This window comes from Solanum dulcamara, chromosome 1, assembly GCF_947179165.1.
Source record: "Solanum dulcamara chromosome 1, daSolDulc1.2, whole genome shotgun sequence".
NCBI classification, from domain to species: Eukaryota; Viridiplantae; Streptophyta; class Magnoliopsida; order Solanales; family Solanaceae; genus Solanum; species Solanum dulcamara.
This window is the reverse complement of record NC_077237.1, coordinates 11,002,185-11,020,645: the sequence shown is the minus strand read 5'-3', so window position 1 is coordinate 11,020,645 and position 18,461 is coordinate 11,002,185. Positions and strand designations below refer to the sequence as shown.

The 18,461-nt window shown below is 27.7% G+C and overlaps 1 protein-coding gene across 1 annotated transcript; it reads left to right on the top strand.

Moving 5' to 3' along the window:
- Positions 1–11,256: 11,256 nt before the first annotated feature.
- LOC129887094 (probable WRKY transcription factor 13) lies at positions 11,257–16,950 on the top strand. Its single transcript, XM_055962054.1, has 3 exons — positions 11,257–11,701; positions 12,019–12,249; positions 16,505–16,950. Exons 1-3 carry the CDS (start codon positions 11,406–11,408, stop codon positions 16,674–16,676), a joined length of 699 nt encoding a protein of 232 aa, XP_055818029.1. The 5' UTR covers positions 11,257–11,405; the 3' UTR covers positions 16,677–16,950.
- The last annotated feature ends 1,511 nt before the right edge of the window (positions 16,951–18,461 follow it).

Genomic DNA, 18,461 nt, shown 5'->3' with positions numbered 1-18,461 from the left:
GATCAAACTCATATAACGCATGAATTTCATTTCATTACGCTATATATATTCAAGAAATATTTTATTTTATTTTTTTTTTAAAAAAAACATACGTTTAGTTATTTAAGAAAATAAAAACTTATTTTGATCCAAACTCGACAAAGATATTTCATATATCAATCATAAGAAGGTGCATTATTTGAAGGGGGAGTGGGTATATATATTCCAAGTGTCAATTCTAAGGTCACCTCCAATTCTATGACAATGATTACATACACCTCCATCTAATATTCCTGGGAAATGTTGTCTATCTAGACCCCTCATTTCCTCTTCTCCATCCATCCATCAATCCATCTCTTCCTATATATAATATATATATATATATATATATATATATATATATATAGTATACCTTTTCAAAATAACAGAGAGTTAAAATATAATTAAATTTTTTAAATATAATTTAGCTTTAATTGTTATATCAGTTTTTTTTTTGTATATCTTGATGGATTATACAAATTAGCTTATCTCATTTATATATTTCGTTGCATTATATAAATTGAATTTTCAAAAAAATTATATATATAAATACAAATTTACTTTAGAGATTTATGTATGAGTTCATAAATTCAGTTTATATACAAATACAATCGTTAGAGATATGTAAATAAGCCTCTATAGATTTGTATATGAGCAACGAAATTTAAAAATACAAAAAATATATATAAATTTATTTTAAAAATTTATATATGAGCTCTTAAATTCACTTTTAAATTGTATTTATAGCTATATTAAATAATGAATTTGCATAATTTGTTTATATATATATATGGTGTCAGAATATATATTAGATTGGATTGGATATGATATATGGTGAGGTGAGCAATTGAGACATGCCTCTGTCATGACAATGACTTGTCTATAAATATTCTTTTTGATATGAAATATTGCCACCTTTCTATTCTCCCTCTCCATCTCCAATGATGATGAATATTTTACAGCTATCTACTATCCCATCACACTTCTGCACGTGGCCCATCCTCCTAATGCTCCCCTCTTTTTAGAGTTTGGAACGGATCTACTTGAGCCATAAAAAGATAAAATTGACATAAGTTAATTTGTTTAATGGGTTTCGTTTTATCAAAATTTTCAAACGACAAATGTTAAATCCATTAACCTCTAAAACAGGGCTTGCTTGTGTCAATTTTATTCTCTCTTTGCTCTTTATTGCTAATTGTTTTAGCCACAATTAAGTTAATGTTGTTATATTTTGAATCGCTAAATTTTTTGAGAATATTTATATAAAGTACTTATTAGTTGTAATATTCATATTATATTATTAATGTTATGTATAGTATAACGACGATTATATTATTGTGGCAATTTTTTTTATTTGTAATGTAACTATCTATACAAGAAATAAGATCCAATTAGGTTTTAGTTATAAACTAACCCAAAAAAAGAAAAAAAATAATGAACTTTAATCTAATGAAAAGCGAATTTTTATGTTATTAATGAAATGAAAATAATCTAAGGCTATGAACTATCCAACAATCTAATTATATTCTTCAAGAATCAGATTTAACTTTTTAATTATCTAGTTTACTAGTTGATCGAATTGTTCATATAAATAGCATGCTCCCATAGTACCACTCACATGTTCAAGATATATCAATAGGAGTGGAGATGTTGATTATGGGAATTCAGTAATTTTTATTTAAATTTTAAATTTATAGTAATTAATTTATTAAATATGTATAAATTATTAATTTAAAACTCAATAGTTTAAAATAATTAAATTTTTTGAATTTATAAACTTTAAATTCTAACATCGTCTCTCCTCTCACTTGATTGACACACCTTCATAAACAAGCACTTCTCGAAGCAAAAAATTGTCTACCACTTCCTACAGTGACACCCAATAATAAATAGTCACCTGAAATAAAGGAACTAGTTTTCATATACTCCCAAATACCATGAACAAGTTTAATATGGGCCCCGTTACACTTTTATCATATTAAGAATTGGTGTGGCCATAACTATAATTATTGACGTTTCAAAAGGATTAAATTCTAAGGATACTATTTTTTCTGTCCCAATTATGCAAGGTTATTTAGAAGATATTGATTATGGATTTGAATATTGAATTTAAATTAATTTACATACATGAAAACTTACAAAAAAAAATTCACAAATTAACGTAGCTAGTGATTCAAAATATTCAAAAAAACAAAAAAGATTGAGAAAGTTATTATAAGAAAATTTGTTTAACTTCTTATACAATATATAACACCTTTACATAATATTAGACTCAAAGAACATTAATTCTCTTTTTCTGAGTACTAATGACTAATTTATTCATCCAAAATTTTTACTATGATAATTAAGAAATTGGCCGTTGAGAAGTACACGTTCGTGAATAATTTAGGACGTGTGGAATTATTTATCATTAATTGATCATAATTATGTCATGAAGTTTTTTGCAGACCATACGTAAAAGAATTAAAAAGAAACACTATGCATATGCTTAATTATCTCTTAAGTTAGCTATATTAAAATCTTAAATTATTGTTATCTCATCATAAATTTCACATCTCCTTATCTGTAACTATAATGCATAACCTGAATGTCATTGTTTACCCATTACATTTCAATTAGTGGGTTTTTCATAATTGGTGATTTAATTAGACCAATTTTTTTTTAGTTCATTTGGGTATGTGATTAACCTTTTAAAAATATGTGAAGCTAATGAAGAAACATGAAAATTTGAACTACCAATATGGATTGTAGTGCAGTGAAATTGTTTTATCATTAATTAAAAATTTTAGATTCAAACTCTAAATATAAAAAAAATTATTTTGAGAGTGTCATCCCTGAATGAGATCTTCAATATGCTATTTGAATTTAATTAGAGTGCCAATGTTAACTTCCAAACATGAATTAGAAAATCAAAAATAAAATAAAAATTTGAGCTATATAATATACAAAAAATGTGGGGAGGTAGGGGCATGAAAATGATAGCCCCTCTAATTTTTGGAGAAGAGACAAAAAAGGAATGATGACTTGTCCACCATCCTTTTCATTTCTTAATAAAACATAATATTATATACTTTCTCTTTTTCAAATTAATTACAAAAAGAATATAATTAGATATTTAATTGTAGAATTTCTTTTATTCGTAGAAAATGTAAAGCTTTCCATCATGCTTAAGCTAGCGCTACGTCACTATCCAAAAACAAATGGTTTAGAAACATAAGTAGGTGACATATTACATGTCTTTAAAAAAAAGTATTCATAAAAATAATATTTTAATTATTTTATTTTCATAATTTATTTCACAAAGTTATCTATTTTTAATAAATATTTATTTATATTCTATGCCAATTTTAGCAATGGTGTACTCCTTCCTCTAAAATGTTGTAATTAATACAAAGATAAAATGTGCAAAAATACTTTATTTTATTTTTTTAAATTAACAAGTATTTTAAAATGAATAAATTTAATAAAGATGTAAATATATTGAGATGAAGAGTGTACCTTATAAATGTTTTCTACAATATTTTCTTTTAGACATTTTATAACAACAACAACAACAATAATAATAATAATAATAATAATAATAATAATAAATAATAATAATAATGAAATAAAAGTCAATGAGGGATTTCCAAGGAATAGAATTGTCGTAATATTGACGAGGTTTTACGTTTCAAAAGTATAGTAAATTTTGTCCAATATAAGAATTTTCAACCACAATAAAAGACCAAATAAAGCAAAGGGAATTGATTTTCCTTTCACGCGATCTAAGGTGTGTTCTGTATGATTTTTTTAAATCTTTTCAGGTTTGATCAAATTTTTAGGAAATTATTTTTTTAGAAGTCTTATAAGCTGTTAGGAGTAACAATAAGACTAGGCTATGTAAGTGTAGTAGTAGTAGGTAACCTATACTGTTGTAATTGTATTTGTAATGTAGTAAAAATCTAAGTAAAGCTAACCTAAATTTCTACAACTTTATATTAATTCCTATATAAAGGAGGCGTATGCTTAATAATCTAATCATCAATACAATTTTAATTTCTATCAATTTTTGTTGAAAATTACATATTTCAGGTAAAAATATCCTTAGTTGTGCCCACTAATAATCCTCTATTGATGACCACTCTACCTAAGGAGCTTTCATGGATACTCTTTGTTTATGTCATATGCCACGTGTTCACCCAGTGTTCTATTACACATATATCTAAGCTGCTTTTCCCCAATACAATTGGTTTAATTAATTTATAATTGAGTTATGTAGAATTCATTAAATATCTTTACATACATATAATTTACTTTCCATTAAACTTTGTATAAGTACCAACTGAATTCAACATAACAATTTTTAAAACCAGACGGCCCTAAGTATATATTCCATTGGATCGTCTTTATTTATTTATTATATTTTAAATGTCCACTTTCACTTCTTTAATCGAAAAATTAAAAAATAATTTATTATTTTATATTTATTTTATTCTTATTATTAACAGCTATTCATTTTTCAATCAAAGGCGTATTCAGAATTTTGAGAGGATGGTGCACTATTACGAAAGGTGGATCTAAAATATAAATTTGATTGATTGGACATTTAGGTTCTTATTACTAAAAATTGGTTAAATTTTAAAATTATAGGTCCAAAACTAATTCTTATCTATTTCAAATAGTAATTTTTTAAATATATAGTTGTATTACATTTCAAAGGTATTAAGATCAATTGAACCCATTGATGGTATATTATATCATATAGTACTACTAGTTTTAATAGACACATTTGATTTAATTAAATACAAATTTTACGGTGCTAAAAATATTAGTAACTTCCAATGTGACAAACTTGAAAATTTTGAAAGATTAAAGCAAAATAAAAAAAAATATTAGTTAAAACGCAAAAAGTATTACCAATAACCACTTAGAGATGTGTTACCTAATTTTAGAAAGAAAAATAAAATAAAGTATATGTAAGATTCAAATTTTTAACCTCATTTAGAGAGGTGCATCGAATCTCACATTATATGATACTTCGAGAGTGAGTTCATATATCTATATTTAAATATTTTTTTAAAAATATAACATTACTATATATGATCTCGAGAGAGGAGCATGGGTTCATGTGAACCCGATGACTCCCTCTGCATACGCCCCTGTTCCTCATGCATTTTTCAATAATAATAAAATCAGTGTGATTTTTAAATGGAGTTTAAGAAGGATATTGTGTGCACAGATTTAATCATTATTCCGCGAAAGTTGAAAGGTATTTTCATTAGATTCTTTGACTTAAAGTAATCCCAATGCATTTTTAAAATATTGAATTTGTTATATATACTATTAATTACTCATGAAAATGTGTGAAATTAAATTTGAATAAGTAAAAAAGAACGGAACAACCAAACTTTAATTTCGACAATTACACGTCTAAACACATTCATATATTATTATTTTCTTGCTGTTGTCCCAAACATATTGTGGAGGCAACTTGTCCAAAAAAAGACAAGAGTTTGGTGAACATTCACATACATGCACAAGAAAGCAAGAGGCAATATTTTCAACAACTTAGAATTGTAATAATTTTATGTAAGACGTATTCCACGGGCAAATAATGATTATGGATTGTGTAAAATTTGGTGGATATAGGGAAGGTGCTTTAAAGATGCAAATGTCATATCAAATAATCAGAAATCGTGTCAACTTTATTCTTATTTGAATTCAAAATTTATGAATTTTTGGATCCATTTTGGATATATAATATAAAATTAGATTAATATGAAGCAAAACAATGAATTTTTTTAGTTATGTTTTTGTTTATAAACATGAAAATCTTATAAGTTGTAAAAATTATTATTAACTTTTATACAATTTAAACAAGATATCAAAACGTATATACTAAAGCGCGACATTAATAAAGGGGATAATTATCGTTGTACTCCAAAAAAGAAAACTATTTACCATTATATTCCAATTACTTTTATACCCTTTGTTTTTAACTATTTCGCACATTTGATATTATGAGAGTATATAATATACCCTGATGGTATCAAGTAGTTTCGCTGATGCATTGTCACTTTCTTCTTGATAAATTGCTTGATACCATTAATATATTCTGATGTATCAAAAAGGAACAAGGGAGGGGTACTGACGTAAATACATGTTTGATATCATGAAAAAATATATATATACTTTGATGAGATCAAGAAGAAAGAGACAGTGCTTCAGCAAAACTGCTTGATACCGTCAGAGTATATTTTGTGCAGTGATGCTGACGTTACCATGACATCATGCGCGACATTATTAAGGAGAAAGTGGGGTAAGAGGGTAAATAGTTTGGGCCATGAGTCTATTTAAGGTAAATAGTTTGGGTTGGATCCAATTTTGATAAATAGTTTCACAATTAGTTTATTTTGTGTAGTTTTTCCTTAATAAATCACATATCTCCACATGTTCCTTTCTAATCAATTATTTTCGATTACAAAATTTCAAATACATAATTTTATAAGGATTATTCACTAGTCAACACAAATAGTAACTAGTTACTTTTTAATATAACATTTTAACATGGTAAGAATAATCTCTTCACGTTAAATATAAGTCTTTATTTCTTGCAAAATTTAAATGATATTTTTATTTTATAAAATATAAATTTATGGATCAAATTTTATAATATAAATTAAAAATAGACAATACATATATAATATAAATTATAAAAAATATATAATCTTTTTTTTAGATGATAAATTTATTCATTATTCACATATATAATTCTTTCTCTTTTTTAATTTTGATTTTGTATTAATCAACTTATTTAATGAAATGATAAAATATATATATGACATCTTTTATGGGGGAAATACCACCGCCAAAACCAAAAAGAAAAAAGAAGACCTGCAGCTACGTACATAAAAAAAATATTTCAAGTCCCAATAAATAGACAATTCCAGTTCTTCTTAATTATTCCTAGGTTCCTTTTCATCTGAAAAATTTTCTGCTAAGATATGATATTTTGGTGGTACCTAGATAAGTATAGATAATTTTATTATTAGTTATGAAATGAATTATATTAAAATTAGTAATTATTAGCTGAATAAATTATTTATATCAGAAGATAGAGTAATATTATCGAGATAAATTATTAAAAAATAAATTAATTAAAATAACAAAAATATTTCTAAAGTTTTCAAATTCTTTTTCTACTAAATAAAGTGGAGAATATATATATATTTACAAATAATTTCTTTTTAGAAATTATATAAGGTATATTATCTTTAATTTATATTTTTAAAAATATTTTTTGAGACGAATTTTGAGATTGGAATGTTCCAAAAATGTTTCGAAACACAAGTGAAAGGCATAGATTGATAGGGCATAAATCTTAAAATTTGAGATGTAAGTCATGAACATATATAAGTGTAAGTTTCAGATGTAAAAGTGTACTCCCTGGGCATTAAATTTGATTTTTATTATTCAATATTAAAGTAGTTTTACCGTATGCCATCTTTTCTTTATTATTATTTGTATGTTGATATTTTTACTTTATGAGTTATGTTATCATGCTAAACTGTTTTTTTCTAAAATATATAATGAAAGAAAGTACCATTCATAGAAAATGACATTGCTATAAATTATTTTTTAGATAATTATGTCTGTAATCGATAGAATATAAATTTCATAAAAATATGTTCATGCTCTTACACTTCTTATTTTTTCTCCTTCTTTCAACTATATAAACAAGAATTAATGCGTATATTAGTTGAGGATACGGTAGATACGGAGATTCGTGATGGAAAAGATGATGATTTTTATTTTAAAAATTATTTTGATTATTATCATTTTTCGTGTTATTATCTTTCTCAAATAATAATCATAATTTTTTTCTTCCATATTATTAATAATTTAATTAAATTTATTGACAAAATTATTGAAAATCTTACTTTTGCTTATATTCTTATTAAGTAACAAAATTATATCATTGAAGATACATAAGATATACTCCTCGTAGATCTTGAGACTTACGCCCCACATTTCGAAACTTATACCTCGCTCCATGATATGTAAAGCACCTCATCTCTCGCTTCCGTCTTTAAAGTAATTAATTTCAATATAACTAATTCAATTACAACTTTGTCTTCAAATCAAGCATTGCCTACAATTAAACTCTCATATATATATATATATATATATATATATATATATATATATATTATATCAAGTATTCTCTACAATTAAACTCAAATACATAAATATACACAACAGTATTTTGAATATATTTTATTCACAGATGTCCAAACTATATACATAATTATGCTGTCCTAGTCAAGCCATTTTGAATACAAAAACATGTTTTGTGCGAATAAATTAAAATTTTATTATTAAAAGTTGGTAAGAAAATGAAGCTTTAATTTGTATAAAGAATATGTAATACTTTTTAATAGTGAAACTCAATGATACTGAACACCATATGAGAATTTTTTCTTAAAAACTTTGAAGAGTGTGGCTTTCTTTAAAAGATTATACAAAGTTTCTTTAAAAATTTATACAGACTCAACCAAAGACGAATTATGTTAAAGGTATTTTGGACTTAGTCCAAGAATTTATATAATATTACAGCAATGAACGGCGGCGAACCCTCAAATGACCTATTTAAGATTAGGGAAGGATCCTCAGTAGTGGTGATTCTCACTCTTCAACGGATTGATACATATATCGAATGCTCATACAGAAAAATTGACTCCTAGATCTGAAATCTGGGGGTTGCTCTGAGAAATTCCTTCTTTCTCGTCCACTCAGGGGGGTGCGTACACACCTGCGCGAATTACAGGTGACAGTTATAAAAATAACGGGGAAGTTAATAGTACCCGACGATATTAAGAGATGGATGTAGACTCATCAGGCATGAATGATCCGGAATTCCCCTTTCTTCTCCCCTTCGCTCTTGTATCTTGTTTCTCATCTTAATTTTTGTTCAACATCCTCAAAGCAATAATTTGATGAGACAAGTATGAATAAGCAGAAATTAAAATGATGTTAGCTAAGTGGAAATTAAAATGATGTTAGCTCACCTTTATTCATGTAAAGGCTGGATTATTTAGGGCTGATTTAACTCAACCCAATTAAATATATTTCGTAAATCTTTAATCTAGAAATCAGAATATAAGAAATTAATTTTCCTTTTATCTTACATTATTCAATTTAATGATTACTTTTTTCTAGTACAAAAATCATAAGCACAAGCGGTGCAATGATAACAAGTGTAGATAAAAGTATAAAAGTGAATTACTAGCCAATCAAATGAAGTTGATATTGACTAAATTAATTAGCTAGGCAAGAAACTATATCTTAAAGCATTATTGTTCAATGAAAGTTAATTATGTTAATTTCATCAATGAATATGATGGCATTTTTGCAAACCAAAGTTAACATAGATTAATGTGTGCAATTGAAGTGAGATCATAACAATATTATAGGTTTGTTTGGAACTTGAGGAAAATTAACTAATCTTGTGTGGTGTTTGTTGGAATAATAGTAGTAATAATAATAAGATTAGAAAAAGTAACATTAATTTATCAAAAAGTATAGAGGAAAAAGGCAAGAAGCTTTTATATAGCAGCCAAAAAGTCAAATAGGCCCCTAATCTTTCGTCTCATCATCATCATGATATCTTCAGAGGTATAGATTTGCAACCAAGATTCATTATCATTGCTCTTGATTTTTTGTGCTTTTTTTGATGCCATAATAATGAAACATATTATCATATACTGTAGGTTTATGTACTACTTAAATAACAACTATATCTTAGTATTTACCATATATTAATGTGTTTTTGTTTTTTCAAAAATTCTATCAAAAGTATTGATGGATCAGCTTGAGCGTACCTTAATTATTTTATCATAGGGAGAGTTGAGTGGAGGATAATATATCGTTAATTCTAACAAAATACTTTGTTGTATTTATATTTCGTATTGACATATGATAATGAAATTAATTTGTTATTACAAGTTAAATTTCACTAATAATTTTTTTGAAAATACACTACTAGTACATATTGTTTGAACTTGTCCTCCCTTTCTCTTTTGAAACCAAAGGCCTATCATGAATTAACACCTTTTTCACTCCACTTTGTATAGAGTTTCTGTTCCATTATTTTGTACTCATCTCCTTGCCCTTTTATCATTGGATCCATTAATAAAGATAAATTATATAAAGAAAAAAAATTGAAAATTTATCAAATGAGTGCATGATACTTGAATGCAACAAATTTAAAAAGTCATTCAACTTTTTGGACAAAAAAGGCAAAGAAAGTAACAAACAGAGAGCATTAAGACATGTAAAAGCTCCCATGTTCTCACTCCCACCCCTCCTTACTGTTCTGATTTGGTTGACATTTGGGCACATGGATTTACCTTTGCTTTTTTGGTTAAAGTTGAAACATGCAGTACAACTTAAAGCTAATTGACTTAATTTGTTTTCTTTTGGTTTAGAAAAGCCAATCCTAAGTGTAAGTGGTAGTAACTACTACTAACACATTGTACAACACTTAATAAGCAGATCAATTCACTGCACTAAAATTTTCTCTATGCATAAGGATTGAGGAAGGATCCAACCACAAGAGCCTAACTTTACTTTGAATTTCTGTTAGAAACTGTTTTCAAAACTTGAACATATGACATCCTAATCAAATGACGACAACTTTGAAACTTAATTTCTCAAGAACTACCTTTTTCTTATTGATTATATTATTATCCATTTTCTTTACATTATAACAACAACCCAAGTTCTTATTTTGAACTTAATTATTTAATATTGAACTCCCATATTATAATTCATGTATCACGTGTTCAGTCCTTAACGTTCGAAGTGGAATAATTAAGTTATCTCACATTGATCGAGGAAATTCACCTGTTATATTTCTTCTTATATAATTTTGAATAATTCTTACGTCATGACCTAACTTTTTGATGGCTCTATATCACTTTTTTACGTGTATCAACGAAACTATGGTACAACAAAGTGTTCATTTGAACTCTGATCCCTTTATCAAAAAAACATATTATACATAAGACCAAAATTACTTTTCATGTATAGTAATTATTAAATCTCTTTAACTTCTTACTATATTTACTTTATAATTCTTTAAAATCTTGTTAGTAGAAATTCTGTCTTCTGTCTCCGTCACCCAAGCCATTTGGTTATTTTAACTTAAACTAAACTGTACCTATAAAGATCACCTTTTTTATTTCCTTTGTGGTAGTGTCACCAAATATTTGTCCTCACATTTTCAAACTCTTTTCCTTTTATAAGAAGAAATCAAACTGCCTGTTTTTTCATACACCCCAACTTCTTCTACATCATTCACTCACACACCCAGAGAGAGATAGAGAGAGAAAGAAAAAAAAGGAGCAATGTTTAGCCAAAGCTTGTTTGAGGATCATCAAGATATATCATCACAACTAGGATTTTTCTCTTTTCCTCCAAATTGCAACAATATGGGCATAATTAGTACTACAACTACAACTCTACCATTTATTGGATACAACCAAAATAATACTCTAAAAACCCTCACTATGATCCCTCCCTCTTTTGATCATTCCTTAAATATTGAATCAACACATGATCCAAGGCACAAAGAGGACCTTACTACTTCTATTTTTGGAGGACCCCATCTTCTTTCCTGGCAAAAATCCAATCCAAATACATGGTAATCATTAATATTTCTTCTAAATGTTGTTTGATCTCTTCAAAAATATTATCCGATCTCCAAAAATAGTCTATTTTTAAGGATCCAACATAAATTTTGAAGAGACCAAATAACATAGTTCAAACTTTTCAAAAATGTGGTCATGTGCATGTAAGAACCTCCAAAAATAGTTAATTATTGAAGAAACCAACACGGATGCAACATCGGTTTTGGAGAGTCGGAATAACATAGTTTAACCTTAATTTCTTTTCAAAATTAAGTTTTTTTTTCATGTATAGCTTAGTTCTTATGACTAATATGTGTAAGATGGATTTTAGGGCATGGGGAGAAGTGAATGAGAGGAACAATATTATTAAGAGAAGGGAGTTTGATCATGATCATAATTTAGGGGTTTCATCAATTAAGATGAAGAAGATCAAATCATCAAGAAGGAAAGTAAGAGAACCAAGATTTTGTTTCAAGACTATGAGTGATGTGGATGTGTTAGATGATGGTTATAAATGGAGAAAATATGGCCAGAAAGTTGTCAAAAACACCCAACATCCCAGGTATTTAATACTAAATTTACTTTTTGTTTTTTCCATTCTATTTATACATTTAATTTACTTTTTGTTTTCCAATCTAATTATATTAATTTCTTCTTTCTTCTTTATTTGTTAACCTTCAACAATCTTCCTTCATTTTCATTGATAAAATGTTGTGCCTCTCATTTATGTATATCAAATAAAAAAATTACTAATTGTTTAGCCACCCTCTTGACTTGCTAGTCATTAGATTGACTTTAGTAGTGGTTTTGATGTTTTAGGAGGTTTCAATCCGGTGTTTAATTTTCGTAATTTCTACTAATTTAAATTCGTGCAGCGATAAGATTTGCTAGTATTCATAAAATAATTTGATAAAATTTAACTGCTTACAAGGCCTATATAAGGGGAAAGTTCTCTAATCCTCAGATTAGTTATTATTTGTATTCTCAAATTTCAAACCTTAGAGTTTTGGTCCAAAGTGGAGGGATATTCCTAGTGGTTTAATACTAACATTAGGTGTTTGGTACTATTATTGCTTATATTATGTAAGGTAATTTCTTGTGTGAGGGCTAAAGTAAATGTTATAATTAATCTCAAAAGACAAAAAAAAATAAAAATGATTGAATAATATTAGTAACGATATATTGGTACTCATGAAATGATAGCCTTTTGGGGCGTGTTGGGTGTAGAGCTGCATCTTGATAATCTTTTAAATTATTAATAAAGATTATTATTTAAAAAATGATTGCAAAATTACTTGTTACAAGTATAAAGAGAGATCCATTAATCTCATCATGATTAAGTGGTTAATTAATACTTGAAACAACTTATTATCAAGATTTGGCATTTGTTAATACTTGAAAGAACCATGCATTATATTTCTTGTACACTAAGTAGTACTATAGGAAAACCCTAATCTAAGGCCCATAAATGAATAAAGAAAAAAAGGAAATAATGATCACTTTTACATCTTTAATTATGTTTGACATGGGGAGGATCCCATGGAGGACCCCCTCTTTAGGTTAATAGTAAATTGAAACTTTTATTGTTGAATGATTACAACTATATTTGAGCTTCTTTTTTTTGAAAAAAGAGTTTACTTTGTTATATTGTTGTCTCTTTCCACCCACAACCCCTCTAAAAGAGAAAAAAAGAAAACAAATAGAATTTTAAGAATTTTGTTAAGGATATTTACAATTTAATTTATATATATAAGAAGTAATTTTTTTTTATATATATAAGCTTAGTATAATTTCGATGAAAGGTATTCAACTGATGATCATCCCTTATCAAATGTAGTTTAATCCTTTGTACTAGGTTTTTTTAAATCTTATTTTTCAAGTTATAACTAAAGCACTATGAATCGTTTAGATTCTAAAATTGATAAATCGATTTTCTGATTTTATTTTTCAAGTTATAACTAAAGCACTATTAATCGTTTGGATTTTAATATTAATAAATCGATTTTCTGAAGTCGATCACCTATTTAGAATATGAATGATTTAGTGCCCTACGAATCCCCTTTGTTCAATGAGGGAAGGGTTAAATACACCTTTTCAACCTGCTTAGTTTCACAAGTCCAAAAATGATATGGGACACATCATGATCTCTTGTGGATATGAAATTTTCTAAATCAAATGTCTTTCATCTCCCAACTCGATTTTTTTCTTTTGTTTCATGTGATAGTGTAAAAATTCTATATAGTATATGGAAATTAAACTCATTTTAATTTGAGAAAAGTGCAAAAACTTTTGATCACCAAGGGAGCCCACTGTTGTTAAAGCCACTGCCACTAGTGATAATGAATCCAGCAATTGCCAGTTTGCAATTTGCTACTATATGTGCACTATTTCATTTCCATTTCCTTAAAAAAAAATTTTTTAACCTTTTTGTTGTACTAGGTAAAACACCCCCACATTGTCCTACAAACAGCTCTATATTGCATTACATCCATCAAACTGTTCTAACATTAGGGAACTACATTGCTTAATTGCTTTAAATGCTGGAGTTAATAATATCTAGTACATTAGAGATTCTTGTCATTCAAAGCATGGTGAAATGGAAAAGGTTCTTTTACCCTTAAGTAGGTAGAGGTATTCGATTTGAGCTGTGAAAACTGTTTCTATAGGGACCGTTAAAACCATCGGCCAAGCTAGTGTACGGAAAGTCTCATTATCGAAAAATTATATCATATACATGAAGTTAAAATATATTTTTTTTGTGTATATGATAAATGTTGAATCCTCTCAACATCTTCATATATTTGCTTTTTAAAAATATTTTGAATTTTCTTAGTAAAAATTTTAGATCTGACACTAGTTAAAATCTGTTAAATCCTAATTATTTGAACCAGTAGATTTCAGATATAAAGTATTAAAGCCCCCCACCCCCACCCTCACCCCCAACAAGAGCACTTTAGACTTTAAAGGTAAGAGCCTATTTGGATAGACTTATTTTAAGTATTTTTGAAGTTAAAATACTCCTTTCATTCCATATTGAGTGAATTTGTGAGGCAATGCACACATATTAAGAAAAATATTCAATGACATAATTTGAACCATACTTTTCACTATTGTTTTTTGTAAAATCATAAATATAACTTTGCAAGTAGTGTAGTTTATCTTCTAGAAAATATAAAACTTCAATAGATGAAAGGACAAATATGAAAAAAGTTTCAAATATTTATCTTGAACTGTGAACAATTCAATTATTTTGAACAATGAAAAATTTCTCAAAAATTCACTTAAAATGGAACGAAGAAAATAGTTTTAAGCTCGTTTATGGTGTTTGAATATATGAAAAAAATGCTTTCGAACCTTCATTTGAAGGCAAAACAGCTTTTAATAGCTGAAAGTGAAAAACTGAGATTTTCAACTTAAAAAAAAACTTGTCTAAACATGCTCTAAATCTAGCTAGAGTGTTTTTTGTTCAAGCCATCTAGTTGGTTCTCAAAATAAAATAAATAGGTCCAACATTTAGCCTTAATTGAAATATGCTATTTGTAACACATACTCTGTATTTTAATTTATTTATCTTACTTTTCTTCTGTTTCTTTAAATAAGAACGTAATGTTTTTTTTTTCAACAACTTTTTAATTTTAACTTTTTATATAAGTAAGATGTTTAAGATCACATTTTGATACTTTTTATTTATTTTGTAATTTAAAATTACAAAATTCGAAAGTCACTTTTACTTTTTAAAATTTTGTTTCAAGACAAATTTAGACAGGCAAATTGAAACGTGGAAGTATTAGAATTCTCTTTGTATTTGTCTTCTTCTTCATTATTGGTATTTTTCTGTTGTTCTAAATTGTGGATGAATATGATGCAGATACGCGTGTTGTCCTATACTGAACAAATGAAATAATTAGTCTCTGGCCCAAAATCTACTACTAGTAATTAGAATATATATATATATACATGATAATAGACTAGGGACTCTCTGCAGGTTTTGGCAGCTGTCACCACAAAGGCTAATTAAAAGAAAACGCTGTTCAAATTGGACATGAAAAGACATAAGAAACTTGTGATATTTCCTGTCTGTGCCTGCATTTAATTATTTCCAATAACTTGTGTTACTACGACATTTTCAGTCAAATCTGACAACATTTGAACCACCTTGGTATTGGTTTTAGTGTTCGATCAGTTTTTGCCTACCTTAATTATCTTGTAGTGTTAATTATTTGTTATCAATACATATATCGACTAATTCTGCACATGATGATGTGTGGTACAATATTTTCAGTCAAATCCGACGATATTTGAACCGTCTTGATCTTGGTATTCGATCAGTTTTTACATATATTAACTATTTCGTAAAGTATCAGCTATCTATTATCAACACATATATTATTTATTTGTTTTTTTGGTCAATTTTAAGCTAGTTAAGGTTATTTGCTTATGGTACGGTAGACAAAGCCACAATTAAGAAAGATAGAGATGGAATTAGGATTTGAAGTTTATGGATACTGAACTGCCATCAATCTCATTGCTCGTCTTAGTTATTGAATTTGCAATTAAATATTTTTTTTACATATTTAATAGGAGTATGTTTTAGAATCTATATAAAAGTTACTGAATTCGTCTGAACTCCTTTGTAGTACTCTACTGTCACTCCTAAAGAAAAGGGATTCAATTGAATTTTCTTTTCATATTTGTATTAACTTTTGAATTTTCTTATAGTAATAAAGGTAGTTCAAAAATTCTTGACTCTGTCGTTACTGACAATAAATATTAGGTAAAAATAAATAAATAAATTGTAACATGCTTATGTCTTGCAGGAGCTATTATCGATGTACACAAGATAATTGTAGAGTTAAGAAAAGAGTTGAAAGATTAGCAGAAGATCCAAGAATGGTGATAACAACATATGAAGGGAGACATGTTCATTCTCCATCACATGATGAAGAGGATTCACAAGCTTCATCTCAACTTAATAATCTCTTATGGTAGTTGAAAAAATATGATATGGCCAAGTCTTTTTATAATATATATACTCAATTTTATTAACCCTCTTTGTTTTTTTTTTCATGTAATGGAAATTAGGTTTCATTAATTTCCTAGTTTACTAATGATGGTCATGGATGCTATTAACTATAAAGTCCAATGTGTAATTTGTTATGTGGACCACTGGATTTGGGCTCTTTACTTTTATGGGCCTCATGCCTCTCACTATATTGTAAGTTGAAGGCAAAAAATGAGTACTAAATATGTGGTCTTATATTCATATTCTAGCTTGTTTTTTATTTAAGAGAATTTGACAATGTCCTCCTTGTTTTGGATTCTATAGCAAATAATTCACATATGCTTGTTTATTGTAGACCAAATAATTATTGTTGGTTTTTTAGCACACTAGTTGAACACTAGAAGGGGTGATTTTTGGAAACAATTATAGAGAGTTTTTGACTTTTCTTAAAAGAATAAAAAATAATATTTCATTGCTTACATCTAAGAAATGAGAAGATTGGGTTTAATTTTTTACATTTTGGGTGAATGAATGCTTTTCTACTATAACTTTGCTAGAAATTTAGCTTTAAAATTATCAGTTTGTTATTATATATGCGTTGTTATTTTTATAGTGACTTCTCTTTTGGATTTTATTTCAAAGAATACTTGTTATCACATGTTTTACCGACAAATAGGTAAGTTCTCATTTTATTTTAATATGAATTTGCATAAGTGTGATTTCTCTAATTTTAGATGTGGAAGGAGGTGTTATTCCTAATTTTTTTTATTATGAATTTGTAATTCATTTATTCTTGAACGTGAAATCATAACCCGAATTCGGGTGCGATGCCACTCATCCATTTTCATCGGACAAGTCAATCTAAACCCAATAATTACAGAATAAAATGCGGAAACAATTAATATAGATGGATATTAGATAAAAGCGAAAATCTTAGTCATTACAAAATCCTCCAAAGTACTGGTTGTCACATATACAAGTCTCTAATACAGCGATACTGGAAATAAATGCAAGTCTCAAAAATCTTTGTCACTCGAATAAAACAAAATAAAAAGGGACAAGGAAGATCGCCAGCATCAACAACTACCTCTCTAATCTCCTCTGTGAGCCTCGGATAGAAGGAAAGAGAGGTGAATCACTGTTCGGGTTCGGAACCTACACAAGTGTAGATAACAAGGAGTGAGTACTACTGACACGGTACCCACCAAGCCAACTAAGAAAGCCAAGTAAATCTAACAGATACTAAAACTCTTTTCATCCCAACCGAACATCCTCAACTACCACCTACACATAAATCAACCCATCTACTCTACATAATTCATAGAGCAAATAGATTTTCAATACTCATCATCACCGAATAAGTTATAACAGCCTCAAATAGATCAAACTCGAAACACAGGGGTATATACACAATTTCATGATGAAAGATAGGATGCAATGCAATGCAATATAATGTCACGTAGAATGATGCATGTCTGTCCTAATGATACACATCCGCTGTATAACAGACCGGAACTCATGGGGGCCTCACAAGGACCATGATCCGCCACGGAAGTGTGGATCAATCCCATCTTTCTCATAACGCGTAGTCCGATCCTTATTTTTTTTCAACATGAATATGCCAAAATCATTTCCCATCGGCATAAGTATTAATCCACTAGAACCATTTTCCATCTACATAAGTATCACTGTGGCTCATCACAGTGTTTCAGAACCAAAACAAATAAGCATGTTTACACACGTAATGAGAAAATAATAGTGCTCACAGTCAC